Source organism: Phocoena sinus, chromosome 7 (genome assembly GCF_008692025.1).
Source record: "Phocoena sinus isolate mPhoSin1 chromosome 7, mPhoSin1.pri, whole genome shotgun sequence".
In the NCBI taxonomy this organism is placed as follows: domain Eukaryota; kingdom Metazoa; phylum Chordata; class Mammalia; order Artiodactyla; family Phocoenidae; genus Phocoena; species Phocoena sinus.
Genome location: NC_045769.1, coordinates 4299305 through 4320624, shown reverse-complemented (window position 1 = coordinate 4320624; position 21320 = coordinate 4299305). Strand labels below are relative to the sequence as shown.

At 38.7% G+C, this 21320-nt stretch overlaps 1 protein-coding gene across 1 annotated transcript in view; it reads right to left on the bottom strand.

Annotated features, from left to right (window-relative positions):
* Window positions 1-21320, bottom strand: part of IQCA1 (IQ motif containing with AAA domain 1) — a 169034-nt gene that overhangs the window by 56345 nt on the left and 91369 nt on the right. Inside the window, exons 10-11 of the mRNA XM_032638432.1 lie at window positions 20242-20348; window positions 19983-20084 (exon numbers count right to left, since the gene is read on the bottom strand). Coding sequence (XP_032494323.1) covers window positions 19983-20084; window positions 20242-20348 — 209 coding nt within the window. The remainder of the gene's footprint in view (window positions 1-19982; window positions 20085-20241; window positions 20349-21320) is intronic.

Sequence of the window (21320 nt, the reverse complement as noted above, 5' to 3'; positions counted from 1 at the left end):
GAGCCTGTGCTCCGCAACGGGAGAGGCCACAGCAGTGAGAGGCCCGTGTACCACAATAAATAAATAAATAAATAAATAAAATATCCACCAGTACCTCCCCACTGCCCACAGGATAAAGTTAAAATTCTGCAGCCTGGCCCCATCTTCCTTTGTTGTCTCATCTTCTATCCCAGGCCTTCTCAGGTGACTCTTGCTCCCTATCATTTCATTCATGCTTTCATTTATTGTTTTTATTGCAGCATACTGTACATAAAGTATGCCCACATCAGGTTGATTAGCACTTTACATTTAATTTTTACATATAATCATATAACTACCACCCAGCTGAAAATACAGAACATATTTTCACCATTCCTAAATTCTCTCTCACACTGCTTTCCGGTCTGTAGGTAACCACCACTCTGACTTCTCTGGGGATTCGCATTGCCTGTTCTTGAACATGGAATCTTACAATATAAACTCTTTTTTTAAAATTTAACATCTTTATTTGAATATAATTGTTTTACAGTGTTGTGTTAGTTTCTGCTGTATAACAAAGTGAATCAGCTATATGCATATGTATATCCCCATATCCCCTCCTTCTTGCATCTCCCTCCCACCCTCCTTATCCCACCCCTCTAGGTGGTTGCAAAGCACCGAGCTGATCTCCCTGTGCTATGCAGCTGCTTCCCACTAGCTATGTATTTTACATTTGGTAGTGTATATATGTCCATGCCACTCTCTCACTTCGTCCCAGCTCACCCTTCCCGCTCCCCATGTCCTCAAGTCCATTCTCTGCATCTGTGCCTTTATTCCTGTCCTGCCCCTAGGTTCATCAGAACCATTTTTTTTTTTTTTAGATTCCATATATGTTAGCATACAGTATTTGTTTTTCTGACTTACTTCACTCTGTATGACAGACTCTAGGTCCATCCACCTCACTACAAGTTACTCAATTTCATTTCTCTTTATGGCTGAGTAATATTCCATTGTATATATGTGCCACATCTTCTTTACCCATTCATCTGTCGATGGACACTTAGGTTGCTTCCATGTCCTGGCTATTGTAAACAGAGCTGCAGTGAACATTGTGGTACATGACTCCTTTTGAATTATGGTTTTCTCAAGGTATATGCCCAGTAGCGGGATTGGTGGGTCATATGGTAGTTCTATTTTTAGTGGGTTTTTTTTTCCACTTATTTTTAGTTTTTTAAGGAACCTCCATACTGTTCTCCATAGTGGCTGCATCAATTTACATTCCCACCAACAGTGCAAGAGGGTTTCCTTTTCTCCACACCCTCTCCAGCATTTATTGTTTGTAGACTTTTTGATGATGGCCATTCTGACCAGTGTGAGGTGCTACCTCATTGTACTTTTGATTTACGTTTCTCTAATGATTAGTGATGTTGAGCATCCTTTCATGTGTTTGTTGTCAATCTGTACACCTTCTTTGGAGAAATGTCTCTTTAGGTCTTCTGCCCATTTTTGGATTGGGTTGTTTGTTTGTTTTTTTTTTTTTGGTTGTTTGTTTTTTTGTTTGTTTTTTTGATATTGAGCTGCATGAGCTGCTTGTATATTTTGGAGATTAAGCCTTTGTTAGTTGATTCATAGGTCCCATTTGTTTATTTTTATTTCCATTTCTCTAGGAGATGGGTCAAAAAGGATCTTGCTGTGATTTATGTCATAGAGTGTTCTGTCTATGTTTTCCTCTAAGAGTTTTATAGTGTCTGGCCTTACATTTAGGTCTTTAATCCATTTTGAGTTTATTTTTGTGTATGGTGTTAGGAAGTGTTCTAATTTCATTCTCTTACGTGTAACTGTCCAGTTTTCCCAGCACCACTTATTATTATTTTTTAACATCTTTATTGGAGTATAACTGCTTTTCAATGGTGTGTTAGTTTCTGCTTTATAACAAAGTGTATCATCCATACGTATACATATATCACCATATCTCTTCTCTCTTGTGTCTCCCTCCCTCCCACCTCCCTATCCCACCCCTCTACGTGGTCACAAAGCACCGTCCAGCACCAGTTATTGAAGAGGCTGTGTTTTCTCCATTGTAAACTCTTGCCTCCATTATCAAAGATAAGGTGACCATATGTTTGTGGGTTTATCTCTGGGCTTTCTATCCTGTTCCATTGATCTATATTTCTGTTTTTGTGCCAGTACAATACTGTCTTGATTACTGTAGCTTTGTAGTATAGTCTGAAGTCAGGGAGCCTGATTCTTTCGTTTTTCTTTCTCAAGATGGCTTTGGCTATTTGGGGTCTTTTGTGTCTCTATACAAATTGTGAAATTTTTGGTTCATACCAATGGAAAAATGCCACTGGTATTTTGATAGGGATTGCATTGAATCTGTAGATTCCTTTGGGTAGTATAGTCATTTTCACAATGTTGATTCTTCCAATCCAAGAACATGGTATATCTCTCCATCTGTTTGTATCAACTTTAAGTTCTTTCATCAGTGTCTTATAGTTTTCTGCATACAGGTCTTTTGTCTCCTTAGGTAGGTTTATTCCTGGGTATTTTATTCTTTTTGTTGCAGTGGTAAATGGGAGTGTTTCCTTAATTTCTCTTTCAGATTTTTTGTCATTAGTGTATAGGAATGCAAGAGATTTCTGTGCATTAATTTTGTATTCTGCTACTCTACCAAATTTATTGATTAGATCTAGTAGTTTTCTGGTAGCATCTTTAGAATTCTCTATGTATAGCATCATGTCATCTGCAAACAGTGACAGTTTTACTTCTTTTCCAATTTAGATTCCTTTTATTTCTTTTTCTTCTCTGATTGCAATGGCTAGGACTGCCAAAACTATTTTTAATAACAGTGGTGAGAGTGGGCAACCATGTCTTGTTCTTGATCTCAGAGGAAATGGTTTCAGTTTTTCACCACTGAGAATGATGTTGGCTGTGGGTTTGTCATATATGGACTTTATTATGTTGAGGTAGGGTCCCTCTATGCCTACTTTCTGGAGAGTTTTTATTATAAATGGGTGTTGAATTTTGTCAAAAGCTTTTTGTGCATCTATTGAGATGATCATATGGTTTTTATCCTTCAATTTGTTAATATGGTGTATCACATTGATTGATTTGACTGTATTGAAATATCCTTGCATTTCTGGGATAAACCCCACTGGATCACAGTGTATGATCCTTTTAATGTGTTGTTGGATTCTGTTTGTTAATATCCTGTTGAGGATTTTTGCAGCTATGTTTTTGCATCAGACATATTGGCCTGTAGTTTTCTTTCTTTGTGACATCTTTTTCTGGTTTTGGTATCAGGGTGATGGTGCCCTCGTAGAGTGATTTTGGAAGTGTTCCTCCCTCTGCTATATTTTGAAAGAGTTTGAGAAGGATAGGTGTTAGCTCTTCTCTAAATGTTGGGTAGAATTTGCCTGTGAATCCATCTGGTCCTGGACTTTTGTTTGTTGGAAGATTTTTAATCACAGTTTCAATTTCAGTGCTTGTGATTGGTCTGTTTATATTTTCTATTTCTTCCTGGTTCAGTCTCAGAAGTTGTGTTTTTCTAAGAATTTGTCCATTTCTTCCACAGTGTCCATTTTATTGGCATATAGTTGCTTGTAATAATCTCTCATGATCCTTTGTATCTCTGAAGTGTCAGTTGTTACTTCTCCTTTTTCATTTCTAATTCTATTGATTTGAGTCTTCTCCTTTTTTTTTCTTGATGAGTCTGGCTAAAGTTTTATCAATTTTGTTTATCTTCTCAAAGAACCAGCTTTTGGTTTTATTGATCTTTGCTATTATTTCCTTCATTTCTTTTTCATTTATTTCTGATCTGATCTTTATGAATTCTTTCCTTCTGCCCACTTGGGGTTTTTTTTTTAGTTCTTCTTTCTCTAATTGCTTTAGGTGTAAGGTTAGGTTGTTTATTTGAGATGTTTCTTGTTTCTTCAGGTAGGATGGTATTGCTATAAACTTCCCTCTTAGAACTGCTTTTGCTGCATCCCATAGGTTTTGGATCATAGTGTTTTCATTGTCATTTGTTTCTAGGTATTTTTTGATTTCCTCTTTGATTTCTTCAGTGATCTCTTGGTTATTAAGCAGTGTATTGTTTAGCCTCCATGTGTTTGTATTTTTTACAGTTTTTTTCCTGTAATTAATATCTAGTTTCATAGCATTGTGATTGGAAAAGATACTTGATACCCTTTCAATTTTCTTAAATTTACCAAGGCTTGATTTGTGACCCAAGCTATGGTCTGTCCTGGAGAATGTTCTGTGAGCATTTGAGAAGAAAGTGTATTCTGTTGTTTTTGGATGGAATGTCCTATAAATATCAATTAAGTCCTTCTTGTTTAATGTGTCATTTAAAGCTTGTGTTTCCTCATTTATTTTCATTTTGGGTTATCTGTACATTGGTGAAAGTGGGATGTTAAAATCCCCTACTATTATTGTGTTACTGTCAATATCCCCTTTTATGGCTGTTAGCATTTGCCTTATGTATTGAGGTGGTCCTATGTTGGATGCATAAGTACTTACAATTGTTATATCGTCTTCTTGGATTGATCCCTTGATCATCATGTAGTGTCCTTCTTTGTCTCTTGTAATAGTCTTTATTTTAAAGTCTATTTTGTCTGATGTGAGAATTGCTACTCCAGCTTTCTTTTGATTTCCATTTGCATGGAATATCTTTTTCCATCCCCTCACTTTCAATCTGTATGTGTCCCTAGGTCTGAAGTGGGTTTCTTGTAGACAGCATATGTACAGGTCTTGTTTTTGTATCCATTCAGCCAGTCATGTCTTTTGGTTGGAGCTTTTAATCCATTTACATTTAAGGTAATTATCAATATGTATGTTCCTATTACCATTTTCTTAATTGTTTTGGGTTTGTTATTGTAGGTCTTTCCCTTCTCTTGTGTTTCCTACCTAGAGAAGTTCCTTTAGCATTTGTTGTAGACCTGGTTTGGTGGTGCTGAATTCTCTTAACTTTTGCTTTTCTGTAAAGCTTTTAATTTCTCCATCAAATCTGAATGAGATCCTTGCTGGGTAGAGTAATCTTGGTTGCAGGTTTTTCCCTTTCATCACTTTAAATATGTCCTGCCAGTCCCTTCTGGCTTGCAGTTTCTGCTGAAAGATCAGCTGTTAACCTTATGAGGATTCCCTTATATATTATCTGTTGCTTTTCCCTTGCCTCTTTTAATATTTTTTCTTTGTATTTAATTTTTGATAGTTTGATTAATATGTGTCCCGGCATGTTTCTCTTTGGGTTTATCCTGTATGGTACTCTCTGTGCTTCCTGGACTTGACTATTTCTTTTCCCAGGTTAGGGAAGTTTTGGACTATTGTCTCTTCAAATATTTTCTCAGACCCTTTCTTTTTCTCTTCTTCTTCTGGGACCCCTATATTTCGAATGTTGGTGCATTTAATGTTGTCCCAGAGGTCTCTGAGACTGTCCTCAATTATTTTCATTGTTTTTTCTTTATTCGGCACCCTGGCAGTTATTTCCACCATTTTGTCTTCCAGCTCACTTATCCATTCTTCTTCCTCAGTTATTCTGTTATTGATTCCTTCTAGAGTATTTTTATTTTTTAAACAGAGGAGTATTTATTTATTTTAAAATTTATTTATTTATTTAGGGCTGTGTTGGGTCTTCGTTTCTGTGCGAGGGCTTTCTGTAGTTGTGGCAAGCAGGGGCCACTCTTCATCATGGTGCACGGGCCTCTCACTATTGCGGCCTCTCTTGTTGCAGAGCACAGGCTCCAGATGCGCAGGCTCAGTAGTTGTGGCTCACGGGTCTAGTTGCTCCATGGCATGTGGGATCCTCCCAGACCAGGCTCAGACCCGTGTCCCCTGCATTAGCAGGCAGATTCTCAACCACTGTGCCACCAGGGAAGCCCCTAAAGTATTTTTAATTTCAGTAATTATATTGTTCATCACTGTTTGTTTTCTCTTTAGTTCTTCTAGATCCTTGTTGCATGTTTCTTGTATTTTCTCAATTCTGTTTCTGATATTTTGGATCATCTTTACTATCATTACTCTGAATTCTTTTTCAGGCAGATTGCCTATTTTGTTTTCATTTATTTCATCTTGTAGGTTTTTACCTTGCTCCTTAGTCTGTAACATATTTTTTTGTTGGTTCATTTCTTTTGATGGGTGGGGCTGCATTCCTGTCTTACTGGTTGTCTGGCCTGAGACGTCCATTTCTGGCATTTGCAGGCAGTTGGATAGAGCTGGGTCTTGCTGCTGAGATGAGGACCTCCGGGAGGCCTCACTGTGATTGATATTCCCTGGGGTCTGAAGTTATCTTTTAATCCAGCTATTTGGACTTGGAGCTTGCATCACAGGAGCTCGAGCCCGACCTTGAGCCCGCAAACTTTGTGGCATGGTTAAAAAAAAAAAATAAAGGAAGAAAGAAAGAAAAGAAAAAAAGGAGCAGTACAATATCAAAGAATAAAAAACAAAATGAAATTAGAAAGATAAAAAATATATTAGGAAAAATAAAACTACAGTTGAAACAACTGCAACAAGATAAAATAAAACAACAGAAAAAAGGAAAAAAAAAAAAAAAGGGTGGGTGGGAAACAAGCCAAAAGGAGAGAACAATAGCAAAGTATAAAGAATGAAAGAAAATTAGAAAAATAAAAGATTTGTTAGAAAAATAAAAATATAAAAGAATCAACAACAAAGAATCAACAAGGTTAAACAGAACTCCAATCGAAAAGAGGAAAAAAACAACCTCCCGTCCCCTTAGGTGTCCGTGGTTCCCCATCAGTGCCTGGTAGGTGCCCTAGTTGTGAGAAGATGTGAATTCTGTGTCCTCCTAGTCCGCCATCTTGACTCCGCACCCCATAAACTCTTTTAGGTCTGGCTTCCTCCAATCAGTATTACAATTCCAAGATTCACATATGTGGTTGCACGTAGCTATACTTCATGTTTTTCAGTATTTTGAAATTTAAAGTTCTTCTTTTGAGATAATGGTGGATTCACATTCAGCTGTAAGAATTGCTATGGAGAGATGTAACTTTTAGTGGGTTTCTCCTAAGGGTAACATCTGGCAGAACTTTCTCACAAGGTCACAGCCATGATCTTGACTTGATACTGATACAGTTGAGATCCAGGATGTTTCAATCACCCCAAGGGTCCTTCCAGTTGCTCTTTCAGAGTAACCCTTGCTTCCCTCCCACAGCCAATCCAGCTTTATTAGAAACCTCTAATCTGTTCTGTTTCTACAGTTTTGTCCTTTCAGGAATGTTCTATCAGCAGAATCATAGAGTATGTTACTTTCTTGCTTTTTATTCATCATAATTCTCAAGAAATTTGTCCAGGTCATTGTATGCATGAATAGTTTGCTCTTTTTTTTTTTATTGCTGTTTCTAGTTTTGGGCTATCATGAGTTGATTAAGGTGCAACAAATGTCTCTCTGTGTGTGTGTGTGTGTGTGTGTGTGTGTGTGTGTAAGTTTTCACTTCTCTGGGATAAATGCTCATGAATGCAATTGCTGGGTTCTATGGTAGTTGTATTTTTTTTTAAGAAATGCCAAATTTTGTGCACAGTGGTCATACCATTTTACACTCCTACCAATCATGTAAAAGTGATCTAGTTTGTCCCCCGTTATCTTAGGCAATTGGTGTTGCCATTGTTTTTATTTTAGCCATCCTCATAGGTATGAAGTGATTTCTCTGTGGTTTTAATTTGCATTTCTCTAATGGCTAACAATGTTGGACACCTTTTCTGTGCTCTTTTTCCCTCTGTACATCCACTTGGGTGAAATGTCTCCATGTCTCCTGTCCATTTTATAATTGGATTGTTTTGTTTTCTAACTGTTGAGTTTTGAGAGTTCCTTGTATGTTCTACATACTAGCTCGCCGTCAGATATGTGCTTTACAAATGTTTTGTCCCAGTCTGTAGCTTGTCTTTTCACCCACTTAACAGGGTCTTTCACTGAGCAAACAGTTTTAATTCTGATGAAGTTCAAATATTCCTCTAATGGATTTGCACTTGCAGTGTTAATTTTAAGAACTCTTTGCTAGCCTTACATCCCAAAGATTTTCTCCTATATTTTTTTTCTAAAACTTACAGCTTTACATTTTACATCTAAGTCCATGATCTGTTTTGAGTTATTCTTTGTACAATATGTGAGACTTAGCTCAAGGTTCTTTTCTTTTTTTTTTTGGTCTGTAGATATCCAGTTGCTCCAGCACCATTTATTGAAAAGGTTATCCTTCCTCCCTTGAATGGCATTTGCATCGTCATCAAAAATCAGTCAGGCCTATTTCTGTGAGCCTATGTCTCAGTTGTCTGTTTTGTTTCATTGATCTTCAGTTTAACCCTCTACCAATAGCAAACAGTCTTGATTACTGTAGCTGTATAATAAACCTTGAAATTAGGTAGATGGATTCTTTTTACTTTATTCCTCTTTTAAAAAATCGTTTTAGCAATTTTAGATTCACTGCCTTTCCATATAAATTTTAGGATAATCTTGTCTATGTTTATAAACTATCTTTCTGGGATTTTTTTTTTTTTTGCAGTACGCGGGCTCTCGCCGTTGTGGCCTCTCCCGTTGCAGAGCACAGGCTCTGGATGCGCAGGCTCAGCAGCCATGGCTCACGGGCCCAGCCGCTCTGCGGCATGTGGGATCTTCCCAGACTGAGGCACGAACCCGTGTCCCCTGCATCGGCAGGCGGACTCTCAACCCCTGCGGCATCAGGGAAGCCCTCTTTCTGGGATTTTGATAAGAATTGGATTAATCTTGTATGTTGATGTGGAAAGAATTGACATCTTTACATTTTGTTTTCCAATCCATGTGCATAGTATGTTTATCTATTTAGATCTTCTTTGATTTCTTTCATCAGCATGGTGTAGTTTTAGCATACAAGTCCTACACACATTTTGTTAGCTTTACACCTAAGTATTTCATTTTTGAGTGATTTTAAGAGATATTATATTTTTAATCTTGGTGTCCATCTGTTCATTGCTAGTAAACAGAAATATGGTTGATTTTTATATGTTCCCCTTGTACCCTACAACCTTGCTGAATGCACTTTTTTATTTCTAGGAGTTTCTTTGTAGATTCCTTGAGATTTTCTAAATAGACAGTCATGTCGTCTGCAAATAGGGACTGTTTATTTTTTAAATTTCCTTTGCTTGTCCTACCGCACTGGCTAAAATGTCTAGCACTATGTTTAATAAAAGTGCAGTGAGTGGACACACTCTCCTTATTCCCAGTCTTAGGAGAAAAGCATTTAGTCTTTCACTGTTAAGTAGAAGGTTAGCTGTAGGTGTTTTTGTAGATTCTCTTTATCAAGTCATGGAAGTTCTCTAATTTTTCTGAGAGATTTATCATGGGTGAGCGTCAAATACTTTTTCTGCATCAATTGATATGATCATGTGATTTTTTTTCTCCTTTCGTCTGTTAACATAGTTGATTCCATTGTTGATTTTCAAATATTGAACTAGGCTTGCATTCCTGGAATAAACCCCACTTGGTCATGGTTTATAATTCCCTTTATTTTTGCATTCTATTTGAAAATATTTTAAGAATTTTTGTATATATATTCATGAGGGATATTGGCCTATATTTTTCCTTTTTTTTTTTGTACTGCTTTTGTCTGGTTTTCACTTAAGGGTGAAAAGCTTGTTATAAAATGGGTTGGGAAGTGTTTCTTCTATTCTGGAAATGACTGTGTAGAATTGGTGTTAATTTACCTGTGAATATTTGGTAGAATTCTCCAGTGAAACCATCTGGTCCTGGAGATTCTACCTGGGGAATTGTTTTAATTACAATTTAACTTCCTTAATAGATGTAGGGCTAGTCAATTTATCTATTTCATATTAAATGAGTTGTAGTAGTTTGTATTTTTAGGAATAGTGTGTTCATTTCATGTAAGTTGTCAAATTTTGTGTGTAGTTGTTTGTAGTATCCCTTTATTATTCTTTTGATATCTGCAGTCAGTAGTGATACCTCTTGTTTCATTCCTAATGTTGGTAATATGTGACTTCTTTTTTCCTTTGTCAGTCTTACTAGAGGTTTGTCAATTTTGTTGATAATTTTCAAAGAGGCAGCTCTGTTTCATTGACTTCCCTATTGTTTTTCTGTTTTCAGTTTCACTGATTTCTGCTCTTATCTTTTTCTTCTCACTTTGTGGGTTTTTTTTTTTTTCTTTTGCTCTTCTTTTTCTAGGTTCTGAAGTTCTGAAGGTGGGAGCTTAGATGATGGATTTGAACTTTTTCCTCTTTTTCTAGTGTATGTGTTTAGTTATAAATTTCCCTCTCAGGACTACTTTATTTGTGTCCCAGATTTTTTTTTTTTTTTTTGTGGTACGTGGGCCTCTCACTGCTGTGGCCTCTCCTGGACGTGCAGGCTCAGCGGCCATGGCTCACAGGCCCAGCCACTCCATGGCATGTGGGATCTTCCCGGACTGGGGCACGAACCCGTGTCCCCTGCATCGGCAGGCGGACTCTCAACCACTGCGCCACTAGGGAAGCCCTGTCCCAGATATTTTTGATATCTTGTATTTTCATTATTTGTTTTGAGTTCTCTTGTTTCTTTTTTGTCCTATGAATTAGAAGTGTGCTGTTTAGTTTCCGTGTGTTTGGAGATTTTCTTATTATTTTTCTGTTATTGATTTCTAGTTTGATTCCATTGTGGTAGGGGAATGCACTCTCCGTGATTTCATTTCTTTTCAATATGTCGAGATTTGTTTAACGGCACAAGATAAGGTCCGTCTTGGAATGCATTCTGTGGGCATTGCAAAGAATATGTATTCTGTTTGTTGGGTGGACTGTTCTATAAATTTCCATTAGACTCTGTTTGTAGATGGTGTTGAGTTCTTCAGTATCCTTGCTGATGATTTTCTGTCTAGTGTTCTATCAGTTCTTGAGAATGAATGTGGATTTGTCTGTTTTTCCTTTCAGTTCTACTGGGTTTTGCTTCCTATATTTTATAGTTCTGTTGTTTGGTGTATGCACATTTAGGATTAATATGTCTTCGATGGATTGGCTCTTTTATCATATGTAAGTTCTTCCCTGACTTTGATAATTTTCTTGGCTCTGAAATCTACTTTATGTGATACTAGAATAGCCATTCCTGCTTTCTTTTGATTGTTTGCATGATATATTCTTTCCATCCTTTTACTTACAACCTGCTTATATCATTATATATCAAATGAGGTTCCTGCAGACAGCATATAGTTGGGTCATGTTTTAAAATCTACTTTGGTATTCTCTGTCTTTTAATTGATGTGTTTAGACTATTTACATTTAATGTAATTATTGATATATTAGGACTTGTCTACCATTTTTTTGTTATATTTTTAATTTCTTTATTTGCTTTTTCCTGTCATCCTGTAGGTGACTTGACCGTTTTTAGAATTTCATTTGATAGTGTTCTTTGAGTGTATCTCTTTGTGTACTTTTCTAGTGGTTGCTCTGGGTGTTATATTATATATGCATAGTGAATCAGAGTCTACTCATGTCACATTATGAGTGAAGTAGAAAAATCTTAATTCCCTTTACATGCCTTTACCCATCCCCTGTCATTTGTAATATTGTCTTAAATATTTCCTCTGCATCACTGAGAACCAAGTCAAACAAATGTCATAATTTTTGCTTCAATCAAATAACATAATTTAGAAAGGGAAGAAAAGCCTATTTACATATATACATATATATATATATATGTAAATTTTTATTGGAGTATAGTTGACTTACAATGTGTTAGGATTTCTGGCTTTTCTTGAAAAGTTGGAAGATCTGGCAGGACAGGGTATGCCTTCCCGCCTGGCAATCACTGGCCAGAGCTGAGTCACGTGTGCTGTTTAGTTCATCACAGTCCTATGCCTGCTTCTCTCACTTATGGAACTTGACTGACACTGAAGGCGTTTGAGTTTGAGACTCCCGAGGTAGACGATCCTTGGTTATATCACTGAGCACCTGCCACCTCTAGTATTTCTGAAGTACCCAGGAGGTCCATGACATGGAGTGTTTTGTGATTTCATTGATACCCAGATTACCTATATTTTTGGTTACCAAGTTATTTCTTCCTTTCTGATGCTCCAGGTTTTTTTTTTTTGATCCATTTTCTTTCCATTTAAAGAAGTTCCTTTAGACATTCTCTCAGGGTGAATCTGCTGGTGAGAAATTCTCTTAGTTCTCCTTCATCTGAAAATATCTTGATTTCTTTTTCACAGTTGAAGAATATTTTTGCTGGGTATAGATTCTGGTTGGCAGTTATTTTATTTCAGCACTTGAAAAAGTATTGTGCCCTTTCTTTCTGTCTCAGTTTCTGGTGTGCAACCCACAGTCATTTAAGGTGTTTTTCTCCTATAGGTAAAGGGTCATTTTTTTCTCTGGCTGCTTTCCAGATTTTTTCTTTGTCTTCTGTAGTTAGAAGCTTAGTTATGATGTGTCTCAGATCATATGTCTTTGGATTTATCCTGTTGGGTATTCATTTAGCTTCTTGAATCTGCAGGTTTATATCTCCTGTCAAATTTGGGAAGATTTCAACCATTCTTTCTTGAAGTGCTTTTTCAGCCTCATCTTCTTTCTCTTCTCCTTCTGAGATTCTGATGGCATGAATATATGATTTTTTTTAATAGTCCCATAGTTCCTAATTCTCTGTTTAGCTTTTTTTTTTTTTTTCCAATTGATTTTCTCTGTTGTTCAGATTGGGTAATTTCTATTGTTCTATCTTCCAATTCACTGATTCTTTCCTCTGTCTCCTCTATTCTGCTGCTGAGCTCATCCAGCATTTTGCATACTGTACTTTTAAGCTCTAAAATTTCCATTTGGTTCTCCTTTATATCTTCTACTTTTTTGCTGAGGCTTTCTGTTTTTTTCTTTTTTTCATTTGTATCTAGCAGCTTTATAATTACTCATTGAAGCATTTTAATCATGGCTGCCTTAACATGTTTGTCAGGTAATTCTAACATCTCTGACACTTCAGACTTGGCATCTGTTGTCTGTTTTCCTTCAGTCTGAGATCTTCCAGGTTCTTCTATGATGAGTGACTTTCAATAAAACCTAAACATTTTTGTATTATGTTATGAGACTCTGAACTTAATTTAAATCTGTTGTTTTAACTCTGACACTGCTCTGGCAGGGGAATAGTGTGTGTGTGTGTGTGTGTGTGTGTGTGTGTGTGTTGTGCTGTTACTGCCAGGAAGGTAGAAGTCTAAGTTACCCAATCCATTGTGGGAGGGGCTCCTTATATTTCTGGGTGGGGGTGGGAGTTCTGGCTCTCCATGTGGTCTCCACTCACACTGAGGTGAAGGTGTCCTTGTTACCACTGGGAACTGGTGAAGTCTTGACTCTCCACTAGGTTGCCTCTGATCCATCCCAGCAGGGAGGGAGGGGTGCCTTGTTATCACTGGTTGGGGGTGGAGTCCAGATAGATTCCCCATGTAGTCTCCACTGACATAGTGGATGGGAAGGCTTCACAACCAATGGGCAGGAATGAAAGTCTTTGTTCCTTATTTGATCTTCTCTGACACCACTCCAGTGAGGGTGTTGGGTTGTCTCCTATGTCTTCATGAGGGAAGAAGTCTAGGCTCCCCATGGAGCCTTTGCTGGTGTGCACTGGAGTGGGGCCACATTTTTTCTGTGGTGTTTGGATGGTGCAGGGTGGTTATTAACTAAAGCCTGTTTTGTCTGATACTGAGTTACATTAGCTATCTTTTGGCTAGTACTTTGATGGTTTCTAGTTTACCATCTATAGTTTATAGTTTATTTTCAACATATCTATTTGTTATGCTTAAAGTGTGTTTCTTATAAATAGCATATAGTTGAGTTTTTTTCCAGTCTGGCAATCATTGTCTTTTAAAACAGAACATTTAGTCCACTTACATTTTAGGTAATTATGGATTAAATTAATTGAATTTAATTCTATCAAATTCATATTTGCTTTCTTTTTATTATTTATTTTTTTTTCTTTTTATTCCTATTTTTCCTTTCCTGTATTCTTTTTGATTAATTATTTAAAAATTTCTGCTTATCTTCACTATTACTTTTTTGCTATACATTTTAGTATGATTTAAAAAATTATAAAATACATCATTAATTTATTACAATTTACCTTAAATTAGCTCTTTTTGGCTCCCTGAACAATGCAGCAATCTCACAAGTCCGTTTACTCCTACTCAACTTTTCTGTTGCTGCTGTTATATATTTTCTTTGTATGTATGGTACAGACCCTTATTCTTGCTTTAAAAACCAGAATATTTTAAGAATAGTTAGCTTTTTATACTTGCCCAAATTTTACATTTTGAAGAGCTGATTATTCCTTCTTACACTTTTGTTCTCTCATCTGGGATTCTTTTCCTTCAGCCTGAAGAATATCCTTTTAGTATTTTCATATTATGGGTCTGCTGCTGCTAAGTCAAATCAGATTTTGTTTGTCTCTATTTTATTTTCATTTTTGAAGGATATTTTCACTGGGTATAGAATTCTAGGTTGGCAGTTATTTCTTTCCAGTCTCTAAAGATGCTATTCACACTTCCTTCTGGCTTCCATGGTTTCTGTTGAGAGATTTAGTAGTCTTTCTTATTTTTTGTTATCCTGAAGGAAATGTGCCTTTTAAAAAAATCTAGTAAGAGTTTGCCTTTTATCTTTGACTTTCAGTATTTTGACTGTGATGTGTCTAGATGTGGTTTTCTTTGTAATCATCCTTCTTGGACCTCAGTAAGGTTCTTGAATTTGTGGATGTGTGTATTTCATCTGATTTGGAAAATTCACAAACATTACTTTTTCATGTATTTCTTCTGTTCCATTCTCCTCTTTTGGGGCAAATTCTAATTACACATATGTTACAACTTTTGACCATGTCTCAAATCTCTCTTCTTCTCTCTTCTGCTTTTTATAGTATTTTTTTTTCTGTACTTCAGTTTGGATTTCTTATTGACTTGTTTTTGACGTCAACCTGCCTTTTGCGATGTCTATGCTGTTGTTAAACCAGTTAGAAGACTTCTTATTTTTGGATACCATATTTTTCAACTGTAGAATGTTTATTTGTTTCTTTTAAATGTAGATTCTAAATTTCTATTTAAATATGGCATTTTTTTTCATTTATATATGCTACCACTCAGGAATGCAAAAAATAGAGCCAGTCAAGAATCTTATCCTCAAGGAGCTTCATGGCCACTTCAGGAACTCCTATGTCCTTAAAGTTTTTGTGATTAGAACAAGAGAGGAGCTCGAGAGAGAGAGATGGCCTCTGAGAGTCAGGACCTCACTCAGTGATGTCATAATGGGGGTGACAGCAAATCCAGGGTTGATTCACAGTCCTGCATATCTGCAAACTTGTTTTTGAAAGTACAGACTCTTTGTCTGTCTTGTTATCTTCTGTACCTCAAATGCCTTGAACTGTACCTGGCATACAGTGCCCAATAAATAATATTAAATGAAACAATCAGTAAAGATGATATGTCCCCCAAGATCTGATTTTGGATCTCTAAGTCACAACAGAAGGCGGAACAGACTGCAATGTAAGTAGATTAAATTATAATGTGAAATATAATTGCCAAGGGAAACAGACTCTGTAACCTTCCTTCTTGTAAGAAAATGAACATGAAACTATAATAACTCATCAGAAGGTTGCTTGTTGAGTATGAAATAAGCAAAGGAGGTGGCTGGATGCTCTGAATTGCTACCTATGCCATACTGTGACATCTTGAGGCACTTATTTAGCCTATAGGGGTCAATCTGCATAGGACCTAGATTTGATTAATTAATTCATTCAATATTATGTGCTGAGGACTTGCTACATGCCAGAAAAGGTTACAAAGGTGAGCAGAAAAGACAGTCACATAGTCGCTGGACTCATGGCCCTTCAGTAGTAGATCTGGGAAGGCAGAAACAAACAAAATGATCTCACCAGTAAATGTAACATTAAAACTGTGATAAAGCACCAGGAAGACATGGGACTCAGAGTCAAGTGTATGTGTAGCAACCAGACTTACTTTGGAGGGCCCAAAAGGCTTTCCTGAGGAAGAAGGGCTTAGACTGAGACCCCAAGGATGAGTAGGGGTTAACTACACTCGGGACTGAGGGTGTGGGGGTAAAGACAGTTCTTGAGAGGGAACAGCATGTGCCAAGGCCCTGTGGTGGGAGGGAGCACAGGGTGTTTGAGGCACAAAGAGGAAGATCAGCGTGCTGGAGTGCAGCCAGGGAGGAGAGGTGGGTGATGAGCCTGAAGAAGAGGACACTGGCAAGGTTGGTCATGGCCTTGTAAGCCTGTCATCTTTATCCTTGGGGGAACCGGGGTGTCATTGAAGGGTTTCAGCATGGAGTGCTAAGGTCATATTTGTATTTCGAAAGGAGCACTCAGGCTGCTGTATAATCTCTGATCAAGTCACTGTTTCTGGATAATGCTGAAATAATACTGTCAAATTCTATCCCTCTGAGTCCTCTTTCTCTTTTTCTATGTTCAAGGCTGCCCATTCCCCTTCTGCTAATGGTCTTCTTAAGGAGGGGATTTAGTATAGCTAATTAAGTTTCAGCTTATGAAATTAAATCATAATTATGTCTCCCAAGGTCATTTGGATTGGAATTTTGAGAACTGAAAACTCTACAGTTACACAATTACCATCAATCTATTGGGGTACCCTGAGCGCATCTATTGTGTGTTCAACCAGTTTAATTCCAAGAGAGAAATTCATAGCAATTTCTCACCCTGTGACATGTCATGAGTTAGGACATGGTGAGGGCAGACACCAGGCTGCGAGGAGTGAGAGGGTGGCCTTGGGCCAGACTGATGATCAGGTGCTGGGTAAGAGGACTATTCTCAGCTGGAGGAGTGCAGTCACCTCCTGGCTTCATTTTCCATTTTGTTTGGCTTGATTTCCATGTTCAGTCATGAAAGTATCACTTTCTGAAGACGTGAAATTCATTAATAGGGCCAATGGGTGGCATATTTATTTCCTATTGATGAGGGAATAGCCTATAGAGCCCTCAGTGGGCTACAGAGATGGAGCCTCAGTAGAGGCCCATGAAGGACATTCAGAGTCAGAGTTAAACTATACACTGTAAAGTCAACACAAAAAGCATTAGGAGAGAGCCACTGTAAAGACACCATACAGCCCCTGGGCTGTCGAAACTAGTCACTAATGTAGCTGGGAGTGTGGTAAACTCTGAGGGAGTGTGTGAGTCCCAGGAAGAGTTGATGGACCATGGAAACCTGAGAAAGCCTTCGAAGGGCAAAGGCTGCCCATAATCCTGCCAGCTCCTCTGCCTGGAGTATCCTGGCCCCAGAGGTAGGGCTGGCTCTGGATCAAAGTGGACCATGTTCACAACACTTCTGATGCCAGATGTGCGGGGTTCTCCCCCGCCAAGCAGTTTTCTGCAACACCAGCTGGGGGGTCCTGCAATCTAACTCAATTCTGACACTGTCTACCTGGAGATAGAGTCGGATCCCACACGTTAAGGGTGATGTCCCACCAAACTGCTCCCCAGCCCAATTCAGATGCCAATTGCCAAGTCCAGGTTGTCACCTATGTTTCTGACCAACCGGCTATAAACCCCTCCTCAGGTATGATTAATTTGTGAGAGTGGCTCACAGAACTCAGGGAAGCACTTACTTCCATCCACCAGTTCATTAAAGGATATGATACAGGATACAGAACAGCCAGATGAAGAGGTATGTAGGGCAAGGTCTGGGAGGGTCCTGAGTGCAGGAGCTCCTGCCCCTGTGACATTGGGGTGTGTTACCCTCCCAGGATGTGGATGTGTTAACCCACGTGGAAACTCTCCAAATCCCATTATTATTGGGGTTTCACGGAAGCTTCCTCATGTGGGCTTGATCAATTATTAACTCCATTTCCATCTCCTGTCCCCTCTTTAGAGAATGGGGGTGGGTGGAGCTGAGAATTCCAGGCTTCTAATCATGGCTTGGTCTTCCCTGTAACCAGCCCCCACCTGGGAACCATCTAGGAACCCACACAGCATTGCCTCTTTGTAACAAAAGACGCTTCCAGTGTGCTTATCACTTAGGAATTTTTTTTTTTTTGGAGTATAATTGCTTTACAATGGTGTGTTAGTTTCTGCTTTATAACAAAGTGAATCAGTTATACATATAAATATGTTCCCATATCTCTTCCCTCTGTGTCTCCCTCCCTCCCACCCTCCCTATCCCACCCCTCTAGGTGGTCACAAACCACCTAGCTGATCTCCCTGTGCTATGCGGCTGCTTCCCACTAGCTATCTATTTTACGTTTGGTAGCGTATATATGTCCATGCCTCTCTCTCACTTTGTCACAGCTTACCCTTCCCCCTCCCCTTATCCTCAAGTCCATTCTCTAGAAGGTGTGTGTCTTTATTCCTGTCTTACCCCTAGGTTCTTCATGACATTTATTTCCCCTTAAATTCCATATATATGTGTTAGCATACGGTATTTGTCTTTCTCTCTCTGACTTACTTCACTGTGTGACAGACTCTAGGTCTATCCACCTCATTACAAATAGCACAAAAACAGAAAGATAGATCAATGGAACAGGATAGATAGCCCAGAGATAAACCCACACACATATGGTCACCTTATCTTTGATAAAGGAGGCAGGAATGTACAGTGGAGAAAGGACAGCCTCTTCAATAAGTGGTGCTGGGAAAACTGGACAGGTAGATGTAAAAGTATGAGAATAGATCACTCCCTGACACCATACACAAAAATAAGCTCAAAATGGATTAAAGACCTAAATGTAAGGCCAGAAACTATCAAACTCTTAGAGGAAAACATAGGCAGAACACTCTATGACATAAATCACAGCAAGATCTTTTTTGACCCACCTCCTAGAGAAATGGAAAGAAAAACAAAAATAAACAAATGGGACCTAATGAAACTTCAAAGCTTTTGCACAGCAAAGGAAACCATAAACAAGACCAAGAGACAACCCTCAGAATGGGAGAAAGTATTTGCAAATGAAGCAACTGACAGAGGATTAATCTCCAAAATTTACAAGCAGCTCAGTAACAAAAACACAAACAACCCAATGCAAATATGGGCAGAAGACCTAAATAGACATTTCTCCAAAGAAGATATTCAGATTGCCAACAAACACATGGAAGGATGCTCAACATCATTAATCATTAGAGAAATGCAAATCAAAACTACAATGAGATATCATCTCACACCAGTCAGAATGGCCATTATCAAAAAATCTAGAAACAATAAATGCTGGAGAGGGTGTGGAGAAAAGGGAACACTTTTGCACTGCTGGTGGGAATGTGAATTGGTACAGCCACTGTGGAGAACGGTAGGGAGGTTCCTTAAAAAACTACAAACAGAACTACCATATGACCCAGCAATCCCACTACTGGGCATATACCCTGAGAAAACCATAATTCAAAAAGAATCATGTACCAAAATGTTCACTGCAGCTCTATTTCCAATAGCCAGGAGATGGAAACAACCTAAGTGTACATCATCGGATGAATGGATAAAGAAGATGTGGCACATATATACAATGGAATATTACTCAGTCACTTAGGAATTTACAAGGGTTCCAGGAGCTCCCTGCCAACAAGCAGGGGCAGACACCAATATGTATGTTTTCTCTTATCTCTCAGGACCCTAGTATGTGAACATGGAATATTGGAATCCAACTGGCTACTCTAAACCACTATGAGACGGATGGGTGGCACCTGAAAATTCAATTCATCGGATTCCCCGACTCACAAAGAACCTGCTCATTGCCACTGGCTTCCCCTACAGATCTTCTACAGGGAGAGACGGGTGGGCATTTGAGACACATGCCCCAGCTCCTCCGATAGGTCTCCTCCCACTTGTGGGGCTTGGGTACCACGGATCTGCAGTGATGGGGGACTGGGGAAGTTACTCCCAGACTGTTGGATTTATCTCATTTATGAGCCCACAGCCCTGAGGGCTACCTGGTGGACCGTCATAAATTCACCAAAGGTAGGCACGTTTCCCGGAGAATCAGCCTGGGACAGCCGGGGTCCGCAGGCAGCACGCATGGATGGGCCACCGCCCGCGGGGGCTGGGCTCCTGGTCGTGGTTGGGATCTGCCCTCTGCTTCCCGTGCATAAGGACCACTCACCTCTTTACTTCCTTTCTTCCTTCCTGTTTTGCCCGATAATTCCCTCTCTCTGTTCACAGCTAGTTTTAAGTTTTTTAGTTCCTGTCTCATCAGCTCGTCAACCTAGGTGAATACAAAAGGTTTAGGTGACTTCGCATGACTTGTGTTTTCTTTGTGAAGTTAAAAATAGCTTAAATTCTGGGTAGGTTATTAACAGGAAATTGTAACAAAGCACTGCAGCGAATGACTTGCTGGGACTACAGCATAAAAGCAGTCTTACCTGCAGCCTGATCTCCGACTCCAATTCTTTCCGTTTGTCCTCTTTGATCAGTTCGGGATCATAGCCCTGGGGGACATTCCACGATTCATCTTTATTCTTCCACAGGTCTGTACTCCAGAAGGATAAAGAAAAAGAAAATGAAATTTTTTCAGCGTGAAGACTAATGTCGACTTAAAAAAAATGTACAACGTGAGAGTTGCGAGTCAGGTTTTATTTGGGGCAAAATGAGGATTATAGCCCGGGAGACAGCGTCTCAGAGAGCTCTGAGAAACTGCTCTAAAGAGGCAGGGGGGAAGGTTAGCATATATGTGATTTTGGTGAAGGGGGAGTACATGCAACCGAGCATATTTTTTTGCAGAAGGTTCCTGCTAGTCTCGAGGAGCAGTCGTCACCATGAAGGATTTTAGTGCTTTTCTAGATAGGAGGAGATACAAGAATTGGGCTCATAAAATCTTCTCCTGAAAATATCTAACTATTCTGAAGACCTGCTCTGCCAGTTTTTCCCAGAGCACAGAGGGCCTCATGTATGCTCTCCACCTTGAGCTCCTTTCAGGGGGTGTTGGAAGTCAGCAGCCGCAGTGGCTCATGATTTAATCCTTGTAGAGGTAGATGGCAAGTGCCCGTTCCTTTGTGGTTGACACTGAGGAATGCAGTTTTGCGATATATAACACAAACTCAGTTTTCTGCTCTACATCCTTCTCCACTTCCCAAACAGAAGGATTGTGCCTGTATAATGTCTAAAAAATAAAGAAGGAAACTGCTAACGTGTAAAGATCCAATAAAAAAGTATGAAACAAACAGTATTCTTCCATACGATTAAAAACATGTAAAAAATAACATGTTAATTGTGGGATTATACAGTTATAGGTGACTGTTTCTGAAATATGTTTTACATTATTTTTATTCTTCAAATGATGCGCTAAAATAGGAGAGATTTTGTTGCTAGTTCAACCCACCAGTAATTTACCCTGGCTCCTAGTAAAAGCCAACACTGAATACACAAGTACCCACTACTCGCCCCTAATTCAACGGCTCTAGTTTTGTACCACTTTTTGGATGTTTTTGAAATCATACACATT